A 23,692-nucleotide genomic window follows, 5' to 3' on the forward strand; every position below is an offset into this window, starting at 1 on the left:
ATAAGGCACTATTTAGTAGTTCAATTGATCACTTTCTAGATCAAATTTAGAAATTAATAAGCAACAAGGGTTACCCATTTAAACATTTCTAATGAGTTTAGAATACAATTAACAAAAGCTCCCATAATAACCGAACATTTAGATGCATAAAACACTTTGGCCATTATGATGTCCTCATGCAAATTCCTTGCGTTCATCCCCGATTACGTAACGGTGTAGGCTGCAATTAGATTGGACATTTTCCACTATTGTTTTTTGTCAAAGATCATGACGACGTCAGACTCACCAGTACAAAAGAAAAAATGTATTCCAAAAAAGTTTAAAAACTTAGTTACAACAATTGCAATTATTTTTTTAAGTTTATTACAAATTTTCCAAAAATTTTCTTAAAAACAAATGGAAGCTGAAGACCTCCTTAGCTACTGATGCCATTTTCTTTCTATTGCAATACAATTTTGAATTTGAAGTCAGTTTATAGGAGTTATATTTGGAGTTTCTAAGAAGAGATTTCCAAAAAAAAATCTCCAAATTTTTGTTTTTATTTATATTATTATATAATTTAATTCAATATATTTTTATATAAATATAATACATTCATACATAAATAAATAGATAAATTCAATTTACAATTGTTTTAATTATATGTTAATTTTTTGTTTTGTTTGTTGTGTGTGTGTGTTTTTTTTATTTGCTTCAGCAATTAATATCAAATTAAGCAGCCATATTTTTTCTTTAAATATTTTGTAAAATTTTCTTTTGTTTTTTGTTTTTGTTGTAGTAGTAAATAGTAAAATTTAAAGTAGTTTTTTGTTTAGCAAATATTTGAGTGTTGTGTTTCCATGATCTTTGAATGACGACTTTACTTTGTTTGTTTCTGTATAAGGACCAGCCCTCTAAACGTTGAATTGTTTAATTTTGAATTCATTTCAAACCACATCCTCCTGTTGCTGATATTCGGCTAGAGTTTTTAAAAGTAGCAAACGTGTTGCCAACTCTTTTGAATATTACCAAACTAGCGTTTCGTTTTGCATATTTTGAGGTTCACTGAAATTGGCGGCTGACATGAATTCAGGTGATGCGGAACGCGGGCCATTTTGTTGAGATTGTTGTGACTGTTGTTGTTGTTGCTGCTGCTGTTGTTGGGCTTGTTGTTGTTGTTGCTGCTGGGCGGCCAGCAGATGGTCCGGAGGTGGTTGCGGACCTCCCGCTGATTGTATATTCATGGGAGGTCCTGCAGTCTGACTAAGAAATTGTGATTCGGGTGTTAGGCCAAATTCATTAACCATAGGAATTGGACCCGTATGATCCATTGGTCCGCCTAGAAAGAAAAAAAAGAAGTTATAGGTAAGTAATGGTTTAAGGTCGTAAAGGAAAAGTTTTATAACTTACCAGGCGCATTAAAAGGCATTGGTCCTCCAGGATGTCCTGGAAAGAAGGGTCCATCGTGTGGATGGAAATGTGGTCCATAGCCAAATTCAAATTTACCCTCCGCCGCAAAATAGGGAAATCCTGGACCATCATCTAAACCACCCGGCGATAGATTCATAGGAAATCCTCGCATTTTACGTGCACCTCCAAAGAACGGTGGCCGACCCATGCTGGTGATTTGTTTCATGCGTCTTTCTTTTGAGCGTTTATTTTGAAACCACACCTGGAAGACAGAAAGCAGAGAAAGACAAATGTGTTAAACTGATAACAAAAAATATTTTTCTTAAATTTAAAACCAATTCATTAAAACTAACTAGATTTTGTTTAAAAATTGCAAAGAAGTTTTAGAGAAATTTTTCTTAAACTTCTCTTTATTCTTAAGAGAAAATATGATATTTGACTAGACTCGTCTTTAGTATTGTTTTATTTGAATATTAAAAAGTTGTTTTTTTTTTCTTAAAAAGCAGAAAAAATAACGTCATGGGATATTTCACTCCATTTTTATGATACAATTCATTTGTTTTTACTACTTCAACTCAAACCAAATAAAAAAAAACAAAAAACCTTTATGAACTTTATTTTGCGTTTACAGCCTCTACAGCGTTTAAGAAATAAACATTAAAACGAACAGAAATCATAAATGGCCATAATACAATTTTTATGATGATCCACATCATCAACGCTCGTAAGATTATAAAAAAAAACTTCATATTTTTTTATGATCCTGATCTAAATGCCGCTTTAAATAAGCTCACACTCTTAAACCGATATATGTTTTTATTGTTTTGTTGTTTATGCATAAATGTGAACGCAGTGTGTTTATTATTTTAAGAACCAGGTAATGACAGTGAACAAATGTTTTAGTAAGGAAAAGGTTTTGATTTGCGCAACACTAAATGTCTAGAATTATGCTAAATTAGTATGTATGTATGGCGATTTTATGAATATGCAACAAAATTTTTTCTTTTTTGTTTTGGAGAAATTTTATGCTTTCAAACATATAACAAAATTTTGACATTTGGACTCAATGATTATTTGATTTATGCGTAATTTTTGGTTGCACATCTACTTTGAAACATTTCCGGTGATTTAGGGATTTAGTGTTATAGATAGATAGATAGATAGATAGATAGATAGATAGATAGATAGATAGATAGATAGATAGGTAGATAGATAGGTAGATGGATAGATAGATAGATAGATAGATAGATAGATAGATAGATAGATAGATAGATAGATAGATAGATAGATAGATAGATAGATAGATAGATAGATAGACAGATAGATAGATAGATACATTATTTAGTTAGGTAGTAAGTTAGTTGGTTAATTAGTTTGTTAGCTAAGTAGTTAGTAAGTTATTTAGTTAGTTAGTTAATTGGATAGTTAGTTGTTTAGTTAGTTAGCTAATTAGTTAGTTAGTTAATTAGTTAGTTAGTTAGTTATCTAGTTATTTAGTTAGTTCGTTAGTTAGTTAGTTAATTAGTTAGTTAGTTATCTAGTTATTTAGTTAGTTCGTTAGTTAGTTAGTTCACTATGCAACAACAAAAAAATATTTCTTTAATTTATGAAAAATTTTGCACTTTTTTAAATCATGCATTTACATTTGTTTAAAATTTAAAATTTATGTATGTATCAGTGTGTTTATTATAACCTCACACACACACACATTCACTTTAATATTTGTTTTCCATTCGAACATTGGATAGAATAATAATAAAAAAATTGCAAAAAATAATAATAAAAAGGAAAATACTTTTCTTTTTTTCCATATAAATGGAAAACAAAACTACAATATAGATTTAAATAAAAATTGCTATTATTTTTTATATTGTTTTTTCTTCTTAAAAGTTGTTGTTATTTTCTATAAAAGCTCGTGTTGCAACAGAAATATGTAGTGATAGAAGAGGGACTAGAGAGGAAGATAAACAAAGAGAAACAAAACTCTATAATATAGTAGCTAAAGGCAATATTTACAACAAAAAATACTTATTCATACATGCATATCTACATATAGAAAAATATTATTTTGCATCTGAATACAAATATGAAAACACTGAGAGAAAAGTTACATTGAAAAAGTTTTTTTTTTTTAATTTTATTCAAGCTTTTATTGAAATTTAGAAATTCAAAATTTTTCTTCAAAATCAAATATATATTTTGAAAGAAACGAGTTACAGAACATATTTGTGGAAAACTTTAGCCTACTAGTTCCTAGGGTTGAAAACAGAATTAAAATTGTTGTGGGTGCAATATTTCGATTTGTAACATTGGAATGTAATATAAAAATATTTGCGATTCTTTAAAATAAACAAATATAAAACCCCATATAGTGGAAGATCTAAAGAATAGAAAAAATAATATTTTTAAAGCTCACCATCCCCTGCTATTGAGAATATAAGTTTGCTTCTCTAGTTGTTGTTTATTGTTGATTGGATGCTTAACATTGTGACAAATGTTAAAGAAGAAAGAGGGGGGAAGGTTTTTTTGAGAACAAAAGAATTTTTATTGGGGCAAAGGGCGGGATTACAAAATAGTAGCACAAAAAAATATGAAATTAAAATCATAGTTTTTTATGGACAAACAATTCATCATCTCTCGTCATTGTTGTTTAACACTTTTTGTTTGTTGTTGTTCTTCTTTTTTTTTGTTTATCATGTTAACAATGTTTCAGAAGGCCACTACAATTGTAACAGTGGCGGCTAGCAGCCACAACAATAATACAACTACCATTTATGTACTACTTGCTGGTTTTGGTGGTGTTAAACAACCCACAGATTTAAAGCATCCTAACCAAAGCAACCGCCTGGATAGCTGTGTTTTGGCCTGCCAACCATCCATCTGTCCATCTATCCAACAAAGTCAGTCATCAGTGAACCAAAACTCGACATTTAACACAGAAATTTATAAAATAAAAAAATACATATAACAACCACAAAGAAGAAAAAAAGTTTTTTGAATGAATTGTTGTTGTTGCTGCTGCTGCTGCTGCTGCTGACTGGTTTGTATTTATCGGACACCAGCGGCTTATAGCAAATAGTTGTTGCAAAACAAATGTGAATTTAAAAAAGTTTTTTTTTTATTTTTTATTTTTTTGCTGTTGTTAGTAGCATAATAATTTTTTTAAAAAACTTTTATTTTTTTCAGTTGTAAAATCATAAATATACAAGTGCAATATTTATGACTCTCTAAAGAGCCTGACTACTGGGGGGACAACATTATATACTAGAAACAGCAGCAACAGCAAACAAACAAAAAAAACTCATATTTTCTTTATTACTTGTAAATTACAATACCTAAATACATTTATCATGGCTAAAACATACAACTACTCGAAAGACCACTCACTGGACAATAAATATTGAAGGAAAAAAAAAAATACTGGAAAAAATCTCAGTTTTTTTTCAACTACAAATTTAAACTTTAACCAGCTAAATACACAATTATTTTTATTTACCAAGTTGAGTTTATAGCTCAGAATATAGTCGAGTCTAAAGGCCAGACTATAGTTGAGTTTCTAGTCCAGACTATAGTCGAGTATAGAGTTCACACTCTAGTCAAGTCTCCACTCTAAACTAATCTACAGTCCAGAATATAGTCGAGTTTTTAGTCCGATATTAGTTAAGTTTATATTCAAGTCTATAGTCCAGGGTACAGTCTTGATTATAGTTGAGTATATAGTCCAGACTATAGTCGAGTCTAAAGTCCAAACTATAGTCAAATCTACACTCTAAACTGGTCCATAGTGCAGACTACATTCAAGTCTATAGTCAAGACAATACTAAAGTCTACAGTACAGTCGAATGTATAGTCCATTATCTAAATCAGACTATAATCGAGTCCATAATCCAGACTATAGTCGATTCTAAAGTTCAGAATATAGTCGAGTCTAAAGTCCACATGATAGTTAAGTCCATAGGCTATAGCCAAGTCCAAACTATAGTAGGGCTTTAATTAAGATTATATTTTAGTCTATATGCAAGACTATAAAAGATTCTGTTGCCGAATCTTAACTAAACGACAATAGTCGAGTCTAAAGTTCAGACTTTAGTCAAGTCTGCACTACAAACTAATCTAAAGTCCAGAGTATAGTCGAATCTTTAGTCCAGACATAAGTCAACTTTATATTTAAATATATAGTCCAGGCTAGTCTAAAGTCTAAACTATAGTCAACTCTACACCCTAAACTAGTCTACAGTTCAAACTACATTCGAGTCTACAGTCAAGACAATAGTAAAGTCTACAGACCACACTATAGTTGTTTATATAGTCCAGAATATAGTCGATTCTAAAGTCCAAACAAACTAGTCCAGACTTTAGTCGACTATATAGTCCAGTCTCTACTTCAGACTATCGTCCAGTCTATAGTACACACTATTGTTGTTTATATAGTACAGACTATAGTCGATTCTAAAGTCCAACCTATGGTCAAGCCTATAGTACAAACTATACTTAAGTCTATAGTCGAGTTCAAATTATAGTAAGACATTAATGAAGATTATAGTTGGGTGTATAGTCAAGATTATAAGAGATTTTGTTGCCGAAACTTAACTTCGTGGAGTAAACCTTTTTCTACTTCCCTGGAAGTTCTTTTTTCTACTTAAATACTTTTTAAGAATTAAACGCTTTGCGTTTTCCTCTCCTTTTTATAGTTTTTAAGTTCACTTCTTTTTTTTTTTTTGTTACTCTTTTTTCCCCCTTAAAAGTCAACTTCATTTGAAAATCCATAAAATTTGTTATTATTAACCCACTTCACACAGTAGGATTCTGTTAACTGCCAGACATAAAAATATTATTTATATTCTTGGGAACTTTATAAAAATAAAATCATTGCTGGCAATTTTATTAATAAACCGAAAAACTAATCGTCACAGTCACCAAAAACCCAAACCAGCAGAAATCCCTTGATTTGATCATATGTATAAATGTAAGTAAGTTTTTGTGATTGAGACGGCTTTAAGCTCAAAAGCTTTAGCAGCAGGTTATATGGCCCTAAGATTGTTGGGATTAATAAGAAAAAAAGTATTTTTCTCTTATTTGGCGCTAAATAACAAACGGAATTAAAGCAATTTTGTGGTAATAAAATTTAGAAGTTTTTTTTCGAACAATTTTGCAGTCAAGTTTTTTGCTAAAATTTTGTCTTAAAAATATATTAACAGAAATTCTTTTACGATGTTTTCTAGATTCGGCAACAGCTAATAACTGCAGAAAGCTTTCTTGCTTTCACAGGGAATCTCTTTTTTAAAAAGTAGTTATAAAGTTGATAAACCTAGAAATAATCTAATTATTTTAACCACAAATAATTGGAAAAAAAACAAATACTTGTTATTTTATAATAAAAACAAATCATTTGGCTTATTCACCATAAAAAAAAATAAACACTCAGTATCATGCACATGATCATAAATGATGATCTTACAATAAAAATTTTATAAAAATAAAAAAAGGTTAATTTAACACATTTATTTTGAAGAAAACCTCAAAAAAAAACCAACCATCTAAGCGCCATGATCATGATAATAATTTCATGGGCGGCTTGTATCTTTTGAAGCTTCAGCCAAAATATTTCAACAACTCATCAATGAACTATTAAGTAGTGATAGCGGAGTATTAGAAACAAACTATTTTAACTACTTCACTTTATTTTGAAAACATTATTAACAAAAAAATTAGAAAATTTCAAAGAAAATAAATTAGAAAGATGTACAGAAGGACGGACAGTTGACTGCTTTAAACAATTGTGTTAAAGGCGCCTGTTGTTAGTGATTTTTCTACTTACTGTTTGTGGTATTTTTTTTTTTTTTTGGGGGGGAAACAACATGTTTTTTGTTTTATCAGAAGCCAATTCGGCAAATGTAACAAAGTTAAATTTAAACGACCAACCGCCCGCAAAAGGCGTGACTTTGGAAATAGTCATGAAATGTATACGATGATATACCACAAACCAAAAAAAAAAAACATACAAATTACAAGTCATTCTGAATTTTTTTCCATTGTTACTTTATCTTTTCTTCACTGTCGAGAGTATTTCAACTGATGACTGATGTTTTTGCTGTGCTGTTGTTGGCCGTAAACAAATAATTTGTTGTTATTGCTGTTGGTGCTGCTGCTGTTTTTTTTTTTTAAGTTTTTAACTTAAACCGCAAAATCATTTCTAATTTTCAACGTAAATATTTTCTACCGACTATAAAAATTGGAAAAAACATAGCTCAACAAATTTCGATTAAAGTTAATTAGTTTTGGAAAAAAACAGCAACAAAATTTACTACTTTTTTTTACAAGTTTCTTAAAAAGATAATAACACCAATAACTACTATAAAAATTACTTATTTTTGTTTTTAATAATAAAAAACTTCGTTAGAATTATAATATCTATGCAAGTTTAATACAAGTCATGATTGATTGGAATTTATATAATTGGCAAGCTGATCATAGGGAGATACTCCAGTTTGTACTTTAATCCAGACTGTAGTCTAGTCTTAGTCAATAATATAGTCTAGTTACTTGTCGAAGCTATAGTGTAGTTTATAGTCAAGACTATAGTATAATCTAAAGTCCGGTATATAGCACAGACTATAGCCTCTTGTATAGTATATAGTATAGTCTATAGTCTAGTTTATAGTCTAGTCCTTAGTCTAGTATATACTATATACTCTATACTCTAGTCTATAGTCTAGTCTATAGTATATTCTATAGTCTAGTCTATAGTCTATTCTATAGTCTATTCTATAGTCTAGTCTATAGTCTATTCTATAGTGTAGTCTATAGTCTAGTCTATAATCTATTCTATAGTCTAGTTTATAGTCTAGTCTATAGTCTAGTCTATAGTCTAGTCTATAGTCTAGTCTATACTCTAGTCTATAGTCTAGTCTATAGTATATTCTATACTCTAGTCTATATTTTAGTTTTTAGTCTAGCCTATAGTATATTCTATACTCTAGTCTATAGTCTAGTCTACAGTCTAGTCTATAGTCTAGTCTATAGTCTAGTCTATAGTCTAGTCTATAGTCTAGTCTATAGTCTAGTCTATAGTCTAGTCTATAGTCTAGTCCATAGTCTAGTCTATAGTCTAGTCTACAGTCTAGTCTATAGTCTAGTCTATAGTCTAGTCCATAGTCTACTTTATAGTCTACTCTATACTCTAGTTTAGTCTATAGTCTAGTCTATAGTATATTCTATAGTCTAGTCTATAGTCTAGTCTATAGTCTATTCTAGAGTGTAGTCTGTAGTCTAGTCTATAGTCTAGTCTATAGTCCAGTTTATAGTCTAGTCTATATTCTAGTTTATAGTCTATTCTATAGTCTAGTAAATAATCTAGTCTATAGTCTAGTCTATAGTCTAGTCTATAGTCTAGTCTATAGTCTAGTCTATAGTCTAGTCAATAGTCTAGTCTAAAATCTAGTCTATAGTCTAGTCTATAGTCTAGTCTATAGTCTAGTCTATAGTCTAGTCAATAGTCTAGTCTATAGTCTAGTCTATAGTCTAGTCTATAGTCTAGTCTATAGTCTAGTCAGTAGCCTAGTCTATAGTCTTCCCTAGAGTCTAGTCTATCTTTCTAATCCTGTCTATAGTCTAGCCTAAGTCTATATTGATTAACTTTCACCTGTGTTTTCCAAATGACCTATTTACTTTTGTTACTCAGTGTATTAGCAAATTTGATTTTTTTCTTCCTCTAAATTTCCATCTATTGGATTTATTTAATTTAAATGCATAAAATTTTTTAACTAAAAGAGAAAGGCTGTAGAAAATCTGAATGCAAAATAAACTTTTTAATTTTTATAAAAAGAAAACAAACCTTTTGTGCAGCAACAACAAAATTTCGATGATGAATCTTTAACAAATTTACATTAATAATTGGTAGCAATAATTTCACAAAATTAAGCAACAATTAGTTTCTTTTTCCAGGAATTAAAGGAAAATTTCACTTGAAAATTTATTTAAAAACTAAAAAAATAGGCATTAAAATACTTACAAAGAAATAAAAATATTAATGGAATTTAAGTAAAGAAACTAAGGATTTATATTTCTCTTTTCTGATTAAAATTTTGATATTAAACTTGATTGTTATAACAGTTTGAAAAACTTTAAGCAAAATACTACATCAATTATCTCTAATTTTCTTCAGAATAATTTTCTATAACTTTTCATTCAAACTTTAAAAATGTTAAATAATTTTACTTTAAAATTGCTACCATAATCGTACATGAATAATAATAATAATCATTATTAACTACTATTTTGTTTCTGCAAAAAAAAAAACAGTATAAAATGTTATAAAATTAAAAAAAAATTTACTACAATTTAAACATTAAGTATCATCAATATAATGGCCAATTCAAGTAAAAACATTGATCAATGAACAGAAAAAAAACATAATTCAGTTGATCTGTACATGTAATAGGCGGAACTACTAGCATAAAGTTAAGAACTAAAAAACATACCGAATTGATCAACATGATCTTATTCAACAACAACACAACACACATGAACTTCAACAACAAGTTGGCTACAAACAACAAAGTTGTAGTTTAAACGGTTGTATTTATGTTGCTGCTGCTGCTGTTGATGAGCATAAAGATGATGATCGTTTTGGAAAATAACATTCATATAAAACATTGTTTAGAAAATTTATTATAAAATAAATTTTTTAGTAGAGTAGTTTATATAAGTTTTATTAAAGATCATTTCAAGAAATTGAGATAGTTTATATTGAAAATGAAGAAGAATATTAGTGATCTATAAATCATTCTTTACTATGACAACTTCCTTTTAGATTAGAAGTAATCAAAATAGCTATGTATATTACAGAGCTATGTTATAATTACTTCTTGGTAAGTTGTTTTTAAGCTAAAACTTTAAGATTTATTATTATCAAACTACAAAATTTACAAAAATTATAAAAATTAAGGAGAAGAAATCCTTTTCGTAATAATATTTTGCTGGTTCTTTTATAACACCTGAAACGTGACAGATTTCTTTCTCTTTTTTTTTCTTTTTCTAAAACACATTTCTGACAAAACATTTATCCAGAAAATATACCCACTTAAATGCTAAATTATAGGTTATAATTTCATTTGAAGAGTAGTTTTTACTACTTCTGCTATATAGCTTAAGGCTGCCTAATCAACACATGCCCCTTTGTTGAAAACTCCCTGTATAAAACGCCCCATTGAATGTTGAATATGATGATCATAAATGTGAGTGTCGTCATTTAAAATAATTTGCCATAATTTGAAGCCACCAAATTGAACCGATTCAAATGATGATGCCTAAAAGCGGTTTATGAAAAAAAAAACAGAAAACTAACATAAACACCCTAATTATAGGCAAATGTTTTGTGGGTTTTTTTCTTAAGGTCTTTTTTGGCGGTTGTAGCTGTTGGGACAAACATTAGAACGCCTCAATTATTTGCAACAAAAAAAACGTTTTAACAAGTCCTTCCTTTAAGGCGGTATTGAAAGCTATAATTTTCAATAAACGTTCAAAATTTGCAACAAGATAATGGCACTTTAGTGAGTTGTTTTTCAAAGACTTTTAACTTTAAATTTTGTTTGCGGGGAAAAGAGGCAAACAAAAAAAAACAAAAATTTTTTTTAAGAAAGATGCCTTAACAATTAATGAAAGACATGACACGACATGATCGTCATTTTTCTATAACATTTCTAAAAACGCCGAAAAAAAGTTTTGAACTAAAACAAGAATAAACTGCTTGATGTAAGTACCAATCCGTTCAGTACGAAAAACACCTAATTATCAACTATCTTTGGGTGATAGTGATTCTAACAAGCTTGATTTAGGAATCTAAAAGATTGAATTAATCCCATAATAAACTTGATTTGAGTTCGATGTGTGCTAAATTACAGATTACAGAAAATTCCGTCAAACATTTTAATAAGAAAAATCAAATAAATTTTATACAATATTAATCGAGCGAAGACGCAAGTCTGTCTTTTTTTTTTTGATATGAGTGTGTAGCATGTATACTACTTCAACTAAGGCTCTGAAAACGTCTTTAGATATTCCATACATTGAAACATATTTATGAGGTGGTGCTTACAGTCGAACGGCTCTTTACTTTAGGCACCCTGGCCCAAATTGGTTATTAGACTCGTCATCAATATATACTGAATACCTTGGAAGGATATACACAATTATTGGACGTGCCTGATCGCATAACAGACACAGAATATGTCGTAAACTTTAAAATGCTAATCCCGGAGAGAATATCTTGGTCAAGCGGAACATTAAACACGTTGACTCTTAATTGGCGGTCAAAGTGGATCTGGGTTTCTATATGAAAACCCCGAAAACCACCACCGTTTACTTTAACAAAACACAAGCTTCCAGGCGAAAGTCAGAGCAAGAACGGAATGTGTTAATTGGATTAGAATAATCCACAGGAACCAGAAAGCAATTAGGGCCGAATTAAATCTAAGATCGTATGAGGTTGTAAGAGAGTTTTAACTGAGTATTCTTTCAGAGGTATATCATCTGGATACCAGGCCACTCGATAGTAGCCGACAACAAAAGGGAGAATGTAACTGCTTTAAAGGGAAGGGATCTTGAGGTAGTTAACCTAATGAATGCAAGACCATTCGACGCAACTTAAGCTGAATTAAAACCATGGATGAGAAAATCCCATAAAAAACCACAAAGATACTATTGTGTAACGCTCATGAGAGCAAGACGAGAAATCTTCTCAACATAGCAAATCTTCTCTGAGCATATTCTTAGTGGACACACAGTAGTATGAGCACATCTATACATAATTAGGCGTGCGGATTGATACGAATGTAGAGCATGTGGAGAGGACCGTAAAACTCTAGAACACTTTCTTTGTCACTGATAGGCATTTGTCAAAATTAGATCCAAGTTTCTTAGAAATGATATTATAACGGAAATAACATTTCTCACTAACACAGATTGGAACAATCTTAGGAGTAACGTCCAGGAAACTGTATTTCCCTATTTTAAAGTAATTTTTCAATTATTTTCCCAGCAAAACAGGTGATTTTATAAAAAAAAAACTTTCAGCATCTTCAAAAATAAAGTTTCCCAGCTTCTTTTCAACACTTAAGCGAACATGTGTTTTTTATGTTTCATATATTTATATTCTGCATAAATATGAAATGATTAATTGTATGCTTGAATTAATAACAAATCATTTGTATCTTAAAGATATTAATCATAAAAACAAGACTTGATATTTTATATTAATATAAATAAAAATTTGGTTAATTTTCGTTTATGTCCATGACTAATTTCCTTTTAGTTTTTCTAATGAAACAAAAAATCAAACAAAAAAAAACTATATAAAGAATTAACATAATTCAAAAACAGAAAACAAAAAAACAATAATAAATACACATATTTAAGAGATTTCATTGCTGTTGCTCCATTTATGGCACTTATTATTCAAAGCTTAAATGGTACGTTGAAATATTGCTCAGCTTGGCGCCATCATGCTGCACTCGTAAATAACCAACAGCCCGCGGTTTCCCTTTCCTTTTGCCATTAAAGCAGCAACAGCAGCAGAAAACAACAACAGAAAAATTACAAAAAAAAATGAAATAAAATTAATAAAATCAAATTCATTTAATAAACAACAGAAATCCCAAAAAAAAAAAACGACAAAAATAAAGACATCGTCTTTGGTATTAAATATTAAAAGATACGTTAACATTAAACTCTACATCTACAAAATAAAAATTAAAAAGATATAAATTTTAATATTAGTCGTTCAAGTAGTTATTGCTCTTGTTGCTGTTGTTGTTATTGCTGTTGTCATTAAGATGTCGCCAACTTTTCATTGTAGTTGTTGCTGTTGTTGTTGTTGTCACCAGTCATTTGGTTTGGTTGTGTTGTTATTACAAATATTCTTTTTAAGCCAGCTTATCTTTCAGCCAAGTCAAGATAGTAACATAAACCTATGTAAAGTATGGCTTAAAACACCAACAACAGCAACAACAACCAAACTTGACAAAAAAAACTCAGTTAAAGCATAAAATTTTTAAGCAGGCGTTTTTTAAAATGTTGTTTATTTTATTAATTTTTTGTTGTGTTTTATTACTGTTGTTTGTTTATAAACATTAAAACCCTGTACAAGATTTTTATTTCAAGATAAAAGTATTTTTTTTTTTTTCAATAAAAAAAACAAATATTATTTATTTGTTATCAATTTAAAAGCTTAAATGTCGCCAGACATTTTGAGCTGAGCATCCGCTATTTTTTTCTTTTTAGGGTTTGTTACAATTTTAAATTAACGCACAGAAGTTACGACATGATTGATGATTGTTAGTAGAGAATATCAAAATAAGACTTTTAAGTCTATTAAATATGTATATTATGTCAAATTTTCAGTCACAGTTGTTTAAGTAATAGTTCAAATTTCTATACAGAAGAAATTTGACTTCTAGAAAAACCCTCTTGAACTCAAAAGCTTAGAAGAGTCTCCGTACATAGATGAAGTACATATGAATGTGTCAAGAAACTTACTCCGTTTTAGACCTATATCTGATCTGTAGACAGTGTGAAAACTTTAAACTGTTCAAAAATCAATAATCTAAGAACAATAGAAAAGGATACAAGAAGAGAAAACTATTGAGCATTTAATTTGTCCAGCTTTGGAACAAAAAACAGCTATACAGTTTGGAATCTATTAAAGAGGGATCGGTCCATACCTAAGAGTTGTATTCTAATTTTGGTCGAATAAAAGTGGTGTAAATAGTATGGAGATCAGATCTCTTATACTGTTTAAGAAAAACCGAGAGACTTAAATGATTCTTTCGAGCACCCTTTTTCTTAAAAACTCCCAACATACTTGTCCTTTCACAATCGATGTCGTATCGTTGTATACCATAAAAAAAATTTTGGAAACAAAAACAAATTATTATATACTACGATACAACCGTACAATTCTGATTGTGAATTGGACAACTGTATTCTTTTGCCAAAAACATCGATAGTTTCCGATTCCTTAATATTTACACTATCAATAACTATAAATGAAGCAACCTGATCTGAAGTGCGTAAAACAGAACATTGAGACTTGCGGGTTTGAAGTTAACTCTTCTCGCATTCACAGATTGTTGTTTGCGATTGGCTAAGCGATTCTTTCATGCTTTGCCTTATTTGCCCCAATCTCCAAAAGCTCCATAAATCACCATAATTAAATGACATCTTTAAGAGTAAGAAAGGGTTGGAAGTTTGACATAGTAAGTCGTTGAGAAATATAACAAAAAAAGAAGTAGGATAATGTATAGATCCTTGCAGTTCCCCTGTGATAATCATAAACTTGTTCGGTTAGATCCTATCAATTCAACAGACCGCACTATACAAGTTGTTATCGACATCAAAAGTGAATGTTTGTCCATCCATTTAAAGTGTCGCAATAGAAGAACTAACATTATCCTTTATTCTATTGTTCCGGGGGAGCAGTTAGAACCTTTGCATAAAGACGCTGCTTTTAAAAAGCTTTTCTGCGTTCAAATTGGCACGACATCAAACGCCTTGGAGATATATCGAACTACAATCGTGCTTTCGCCGAAATAGTGAATGGAAGTGCTTAAGAAGCCTACTAGTTGTTCCCGTAAAACAAATTCTGGAAGCTTCAAGACCTGTGCTAAAATGCCATCTGGCCCAAGATACTTATTGACTTTGAGATTCATTAAAACCCTTTAAATTGAACGAGTTCAAAAGAATATTTTAGGCATAGTTACTGATAATCTTTCCAAATCCAGCAGTCGTCGATTGCTTTCTTGAGTTTGTGTGAGAATAGTGTGAATAAAAGGTTATAGCTTTATAAATCGTGTTGGTAAATGTTTTACCCTCCATTAAAAGAGTAGTAATTGAAGAATTAGCATTATCCTTGACCCGGGTGAGCAGTAAGAACCTTTGCACAAAGACGTTGCAAAGCATTTTGATACACGAAGATCTCGCAGTATTGACTTTTGAAATCTAGCACGAATCGAGCTTAAATCAAGCTCATTATGGAATTAATTCATTCTCTAACATTATCAATGATCTTTTTGTTGGAAATCAAATACGACTCTGAGCTTTAAAAAAATCTTTATATTATTTCACAATTTTGTGTTTTTTTTTTTTTAACTTATAAAACTCTAAAACTTTTATCATTGGAACAGATCCAAGTTGGGGTTCCAGTAGGCAAGGAGTCAAGCTTTTAATATTTTATATCCAAAATTAAAATATTTGAACATATCTTACAGCACAGTGGGTCAAAGTTGGTCAAAAGCACAATTTATAAAATCCATAGTATACATTAAACCGGTATTATTTAAGTCCCCATTATTTCCCCTTCACAACACAGTTAACGGATTTTTAAACACAAAGAATTTTAAAACTTATCTTGGCGGATTTAATCCTTCAACATTGTACGACTTTTTTTTGATTCAAAAAAAAATGAACAACAAACAAAATTTTGCACAGCTCAATAAACTCAACATTGCAACATCTTTTTTTGCAGCATATATGTAAAGCTGACATTTAGCCCTTAAAAGAGGTGATTTAAAAATATTAAAATAAACATTTTAGTCAGTCAAGCGGCGGTATTTTGGAGTTTGCAAAGAAAACTAAAAAAAAAGAGTTTAGTTATAAATAAAACATAAAATTCTTGAAATTAAATGACATTGCTAAGAATGCTCTAAACTAAAATACTCAAAAAGTGTCAACAATCTGTCATTATCCCCCCGTTAAAGATGACAATGATGATGTCTTTATTTTAGTTAGTAGTTGATGTTGTTGTGTTTGTTGCATTGCTTCTACTTTTCGGTTTAGTTCAAAAAAAGAAACAAAAAAAGGTGTTGAGTATATGTCACAAACTACAGATGTTCTAAAAAAAAAGTTCCCTCGATAATACGTAAATATGTGTTATAATGAATTGTATTGAAAGTGTTGTTGTTGTCGCTGCTGTCAAAAAGAATTTGTTTCACTCACAATTTCATAGAGCTGTTTGCTGCTGCTACAAGTGTATCGAATGGCAATAATAAAAATATCAATTCATTTTTTTTCCAGTTCAAAATTCTTTGAGTGATAAAGTTTTGCCGCTCCTGTGTATAAGATGAATTTCAAGTATGACCAATTTTTGTGTTCTTTTTTTTTGTTACTTAATGTACTTCAAATGATTCATGGAATTTTTGTTATAATTTTGTTGTTGTTGTTGTTGTAGTTTTATTATTTTGTAGTGAATTGTGTTAATGTTTGTAAATGAAGCTGAGGATGCGGATAATGATGTGGGTGAGGTTTTGTCTTTCTGTCTGTCTGTCTGTCTGTCTGTCTGTCTATCTGTTTCTGTATTATGGATTAAGTTGTTTTTCCAAATGTGACTGGCCACTTGTCACAAAATCTTTTATTTTTTAAAAAAGATTTGGGTTATTTTTTTTTATTTGTGTTTATTTCAAAAGGTAGAAACTGCTTAATTTTTGTTTTAGTTTTATTTTCTGTGTGTATTTGACTGAATGAACATTCATGTTGGTTTTGTATTTTGTGGTCAACCGTATAACTATTTTGTTGGCAGTTTTTTTTATATACAACATTACTGTTGTTGACTCTTCTCTATATTGCTGGCTGTTTGTTGGTTATGTGCTTTTTGTCATATTAGTTTAAAATAGAGGTCTAAAAAGTATTTTAAATAGGATTTTTGCAACAATTTTTATTACTTATCTAAGAAGTCATATTCAACTTTGACCCTCTGTACCGCTTTATGTGTTTAAATTTCAAATTTTTTTTTTCAAATTTTAAAAGCATAACTTATCTTTTATAAATATACAAAATATCAAACAAATTGCTTAAATAGTTTTAAAGTTCTATACATTTAAATATTTCAATAAAAAGGCCTTAAAAACCAAATCAACTAACTTCCGTTTAGCTTCATTAAAAATTTTTTTGTGTTAACTTTCATAATTTTGTATTTCTTTAATAAAAATTAGTTAACAATTTAGTTTTAAAGCAAAATTCTGCAACAGTAAGCTGCACAGTGGGTCATAGTTTAGAAAATTTGTAAATTTAACTTTAAATGAAATAATTATTTTTGATGAATAAATTAAATAACAAATCAAATAATTATTTAATATAATAGGCAACTAAGATCTTTTTAATAGATTGAGCAGGAGTTAAGCCTTCAAGAAAAAATACAAAAAATGCGCGGTGGGACAAATTTTTTTAAATTTTTGTGTTTTAGAATCTTTTAAAGAAAAGCTTCATAATTGAGAATTATGAAATAAAATTCATAATTCTCAATTTCATTACTTAACTACTTCCAGGGAAGTCCTTTCTTTTTAATAAAAATATAAAAAATGTAAAAACATTTTGATTAAAACAAATATTGAATCCCCCCTCAACAAAAAGCCCGTTTAAATGGCAAACCATTAACAACAACGAATAAAAAAAAAACAACAAAAACAACCAGAAAATATTTAATGCACACAAGTCAGTGGTTGTGGTCAACCGTAACTGACAAATGTGGCTGAAGTTGTCAGTTACAGTCAAAGAGAATAATGTTCTACTACTAAAAACGAAAAAATATACATTAAAAAAAAACTCACGCAAATAAATTTCTACACTAAAATAAAAAGGTAAAAACTAAAAAGGCCTAGATTTTCTAAAACGTAAACAGAAATCTTTAGCAATTTTTTTCAAGAAAATTTCTATACAAAATGTTTGTACAACTTGCTTTTTATTTTAAATTTTTTGAAATAATTTTTTATCTGCATAAAAAACACATAAATCTAAACTTCATAAACAAAAAATCAAAATAAAATGTTTTAACATTTTAAGCCGCAGTTAATGTTGGCTTTTTGCTGTTGTTGCATCTTAAGCTTTCATCAATAATAAATAAATATTCATAAGTATAAAAAGCAAGCTTCTTTTTCGACTCTTTATAGACAGTCGCAGACTGTTTTGTTAGGCTTGAATGATTTTCGTAAGAAACCAACTTTTTTGTTTATTATTGAAATGCTCTAAAACGGAAGTTGTCTTAACGACTCTAAATGTCTACAACTCCTAAATTCAACTGAAATTTTTGGTTTTTATTTTTGCATAATTGATGAAGAAGAAAAATAAATTCTCTTAAAAAAAAAAAAAAAACGGCAGATAATTTAATTGCAGTAACGCCCACTCTAGACGTTAGAAATACATAAAATATTGGGTTTATTTTGTTTTTGAAATTTGAAAAAAAAAGTTTATTTTTGCCGTTAATAAATTCGGGCTTTTGTTTTGGGTTTTATGTAAATTATTATGTATCTGTAACGAAAAATCTATAAAAAATCGACCATTAAATTTGAAACTAATTAATATTAAAATAATCACTGATTATATGGTTATATTTAAAATTAATTTGGTGACATAGGTGACAAGAACTGATAGAAAATAACTGCATATATACTACAGAAAATTCAGACAAGATTATATATAATCTGGTCTATAGATCAGTACTGAGTCAATAGTCTGAGCTATAGGCAGGACTTTAGAACACTTTATAAACTAGACTATAAAACAGTATATAGTCTGGACTATAAAACAGTATATAGTCTGGATTATAGAACAGTCTATAGTGTGGACTATAGAACAGTCTATAGTGTGGACTATAGAACGGTCTAAAGTCTTGACTATAAAGACTAAAGACAAGTCCATAATCTAGACTGTAGAGGCTGGTCTTTATAGTGGACTATTGAACAGCATTGTTTGTACTAAGAAGAGTTTATAGTCTGGACACTATTGAAGTCTATAGTCTGGACTTGAGACAAGTTCGTAGTTTAGACCCTAGAAAAGTATATTGACTGCCCTTTAAACAATTCCAAACTACAAATAAGTCTATAGTCCGGACTGTAGAAGCTGGACTATAAAAAAATCTGTAGTATGGACTATAGAACAGTTTAGAGTCTGGACTATAGAACAGTTTAAACTGTAGACTATAGAACGGTCTAATGTCTGAACTAGATAAGTCTATAGTCTGCACTATAAACAAGTTCAAACTGGTCTGGACTATAGATATTTATCTTAAGTATTGACTTGAGAAGTCTAGAGTCTGAACTATGGACAATTATATAGTCCGTAATATATAGACAAGGTAAAAATCTAAACTACAGACAAGTCTATTGTCTGGGCTAGACAAGTCTTAAGACTAGACTACAGAACAATCTAAAGACTGGACTATGCACTACAAAAAAGTCGAATATAATAACTTTAGGTTCAGAATAAGAAGCTCTTAATGATTAGCTACTTAATAAAGAGCTTTCCAAGCTTATAGCAATTTATTCAAATCAATAAAATAACTTGCAATAAACTTAAAATGTGATAGCAGACAGACAGACAGACATACACCAAGAGAGTGAATGAGAAGACAAGAAATTTATTGACGTTCACACTTTAACCGAAAATTGACACCTTCCAAAACGCAACAACAATAACAACAATAATAATAGGCATTTAAACTTAAATGCACACGCACATATAGCCTGCATCCTTGTATATGATGCAGTGTATAAGATTGAATGTGCAACAATCGGTGGCAATATTATTAAACTGTTGAAAGAGTAAATAAAAGCCGACGGCTAAATTTGACACCAAGAAATAACGCGTTTTAAAACACAACACACACACATATACATATTTTAGTTTATAACAAGTAAAAGTTAAAATTAATGATTGAATGAATGAATGCATGAATGCATGCATCATGTCTTTAAATTTTGAAAACAACAAATCAATAACATTTTAAGATTTTAAAGGAAAACTTAAAATTTTTAAAGCAACATTTAATAATTTATAAACTTTGTTTTTTTATATAAAAACACTTTAATAATGATTTTGGAAAATTATGCTGCTATCGTTGGTGCAAACAAATATAGAAAAATATTTCGATTTTATGGTCAATTGTCACGTTTCAGCGTTCACTGGTTGTTTTGTGTGGAAACATTTTTAAACAAAGTAATAATGAAAATTACTAAAATATCCAAACAAACAGCAGTATGTAGTATAATACCTTGTTGCAAGTAGTCAACATCATTGCTAGTCATCATCCGTGTGATGCTTGTTTACCTCAATATTCTGAAACACCATGAAACATGAATGTTTTTTCCAGCTTATGATCCAATTATATTTTTCCACTTATTTTCATTTTATGTTTTCTTTTTTTTTGTTTTTGTCCCCTATATTAGATGGACTCTGGAGTTTGTGGCATGTTTAACGTGCTGCGGCCTTTCCTTATATTTGCTCTTATACTCTGTCCTCTTCATTCATGTTTTTAAACATTAAATTTAGTTTTCTTTTTAAACGATTTCGTTTCTTTTTTTTCTATATATGAAATTATTTTGTTTTTATCAAATTATTTTAAATATAATTTGAGTAAAAAAAAAAGAAATTGAAACGTTCCCGTGTTTATCTAAAGTGTGTTGATCTAAAGACAGGTGATTGGGCGTAATTTAATCTAAAGCTTTAAACATTATCTGTACCGGAAAAGGTTTATGATTGAGTAAAGCTGAATATGTTTAGCAATTAGTTTACTTTTTTTTGCAAAGTTTTCTTTTGATGATGTTTAAAATACAGTTGTGATCATAAAATAGCTAAATTTATTAAGCTTTTTCTAAAAGCTTTAATACTTAAATGGCTTTGTTAAATAAAAGCTTTTAAGTCTAGTGCTTTTTAACGAAATATTTGGTATTAAAGCTAAATGTCTGATAGGACATCACTACAAACTGATGAAAAGCTTTAAAGCTTTCCCTTATAACAAACTAATATAAACGATTTTGTTTAAAGAGGAGATCACTGCGTAAAGCTTATTTAAGTAAAGATTGTAAAACTGAGCAGTTTGCAAAACTTTTTTGATTTAAAAGCTAAAAGTGCCATTAAAAGAAGTTGATAAATGCTTTTCAATTGTTTTCACTAATAGCTTAAAACATTTTTTAACTTTAAAAGCTTTCCAATGACCTAAGCTAATGGTAAAAGCTATAAGAATTAAAGAAAAATCAATAAACTTCTTTTTTGTTAAATAAAGCTTTAAAGTTCTTAATAAAAAACTTATAAAAAGTTTAAAATAAATTGTCTATAAAAAATTCTTGAGATTAAAAAGCTTTTTTAAGATTCAACAAGATCAAAGTTTCTCCTATTTTCTCTTAAAGCTTTAAAAACTAAATTTTTCTTTACTCATTTTTCTAAATCACAACCTAAAAGCTTTTTGCATTTCAAAGCTTACATTGTAAAACTAAACTTACCTGTATTACTCTCATGGGTAATCCCGTTTCTTTGGCCAACTGTTCACGAATATGACGTGTGGGTTTCGGTGTTTGGTTAAATGCTGTTTTTAAAACTTCCAATTGTTTCGCCTTAATCGTTGTGCGAGGCCCTCTTCTTTTTGAACCGTTGGCATCGTCAGGACTTTTATTTTCCGCTTGAGAATCACCTCTCGCATCAGGATCACCATCTAAGGAACCCTACAACACACAGAGAGAGAGAGAATACCGTAAACAAAAACCATAAAAATATGTTGTTGAAATAAAAAAACCCTCAAATTTGTTAAGGTAATTGTTAAGCCATAATCATTAATCATATTAAAAAAAGAGTAACGATCAACAGCAATATTAGTATGATGATCATGATGATCTTTTGTGTTTTTCTTATTGAGTGTGATTTTTTTTTATTTTACCTGATCTGAATCGTCATGCGTGTTTTTGCTGTCGGTGCTCATGCTTTGTACTGAAATATCTGATGCTCCCAATGGTCCACCTGCTGAGTCTGGACCATTTGGTCCTAACATACCCAGACCCAGAGGGGGTCCCCTTAAATGTGGTGGATCATCATCATCGTCTTCATCTTCGCTCGCTGAACCCATTAAAGAACCTTAAATGAAACGAAACGAAAAAGAAAACAAATGTTAAAAAAATTATGTTGTATGAGAAAAATATTTGAAAAATTATTTCTTCCTACTAATTGTTTAACAAGCTCATAATGTTTCATAGCTAAACAATAATAACAACAACAGAACAAATATACAAAGAAATATTATGTTAAGCTAATCTGGAACGCCTGTCAAATATGCTTTCTTTTCATAAATTTTTGCAGTGTGCCACAGTCTATGTTTTCTCTTTAATTTAAAAATAATAAAACATAAATTGTGTTTCGACTAACAAATCTTTTTGCCAAATATTGGCTCTAAGTAAGTGAATAAGTGAGTTAGTGGCTAAATAAGTTTTCGGTTATGTGCTAGTGCACGTGTCCTGGCAATTCAAGACTTAAAGCGTTCTCTTTATCGTTCAGTCAACAGCAACTGCACTTTAAAAGGATTTGCCTGGTTTTAGCCGACATGTGTCTGCCGTTAAGTAAACTTCAAATACAGATACATATTGTCTAGGCGGTGAGACAGACTTTCGACGGTCGTCTTTTCATTTACCATGACACGCGTTCCTTTAGTTGTATTTATTTTCTGACAACCATCCTTCTCTCCTTCTATAGTGTTTGTAATCGTTAAATAATTTGATTTGTATGTCTGCTGTTTGCATTCTTACCATTTCGTAAATTGACACACGTTTTCAATTTTGTGTTTATTATTTGCTTTAAAATCTGTTTGTCTCATTCTCTTCTACAGTTAGACTAACTGTCTGATGTTTGACTGTGTGTATGTGTGTATGGTAAAGTGTATGCAAAATTGACACACGTTTAGCTAGTTTTCCCAATATTTAATGTCCAATTTTCCTCCCTTTTGTGTCAATTAAAGAAAACGGAAATGCTAAACATTTAAAGGGGAAAGTTTTATAAAGAGTTTTAAATAACATTTTATATGCGTTTAAAAAAATTAATTCAATTAATCTTAATTGTAATTCTATATTTCTGAACTCTTGCAATTCCCTGATGAATTGTGAAACTTTTGATTTTTAATTTATCAGATTTTGATGGGGAAATTTTAATTTGTTACAGCTTTTTGATTCAATGTTTTTAAATTTGTTCGTGCCCCTGGGGGTCGGGGACCACTTTTTGTCAGGATATATAAGTTCTTACGATAGCTGATAGCTCTAAATATATCATTTAAATGACCGATAGTGAAACTCAGCCGAATTTCTTTATAATTACATTTGAAATAGGTGAATTAGATGGCGTCGAGTCCCCTTTTAACGCTAACATCTAAATTTTTATAAATTCAATAACGTTTTTATGTTTATTAACTTAAACTTATAAAATCCAAACATTCACATCAAATAAAACTTTTTAAATCCCTAAGGATACATTTGACCCTTTAGAAAATGCGATGAAAGTGATA

The 23,692-nt window shown here is 29.7% G+C and overlaps 1 protein-coding gene across 2 annotated transcripts in view; it reads right to left on the reverse strand.

Moving 5' to 3' along the window:
• Window positions 1-696: 696 nt before the first annotated feature.
• The window catches only part of LOC111691138 (LIM/homeobox protein Lhx1), a 102,881-nt gene continuing 79,885 nt past the window's right edge, over window positions 697-23,692 (reverse strand). For both annotated transcript variants that reach the window (XM_023453783.2, XM_046946164.1), the window contains 4 exons: window positions 22,085-22,278; window positions 21,654-21,872; window positions 1,390-1,651; window positions 697-1,318 (listed from right to left, as the gene is read on the reverse strand). In XM_023453783.2, coding sequence (XP_023309551.2) covers window positions 1,005-1,318; window positions 1,390-1,651; window positions 21,654-21,872; window positions 22,085-22,278 — 989 coding nt within the window. In that variant the 3' untranslated portion in view covers window positions 697-1,004. The remainder of the gene's footprint in view (window positions 1,319-1,389; window positions 1,652-21,653; window positions 21,873-22,084; window positions 22,279-23,692) is intronic.

The sequence above is a fragment of the Lucilia cuprina genome, chromosome 3, assembly GCF_022045245.1.
Source record: "Lucilia cuprina isolate Lc7/37 chromosome 3, ASM2204524v1, whole genome shotgun sequence".
NCBI lineage: Eukaryota > Metazoa > Arthropoda > Insecta > Diptera > Calliphoridae > Lucilia > Lucilia cuprina.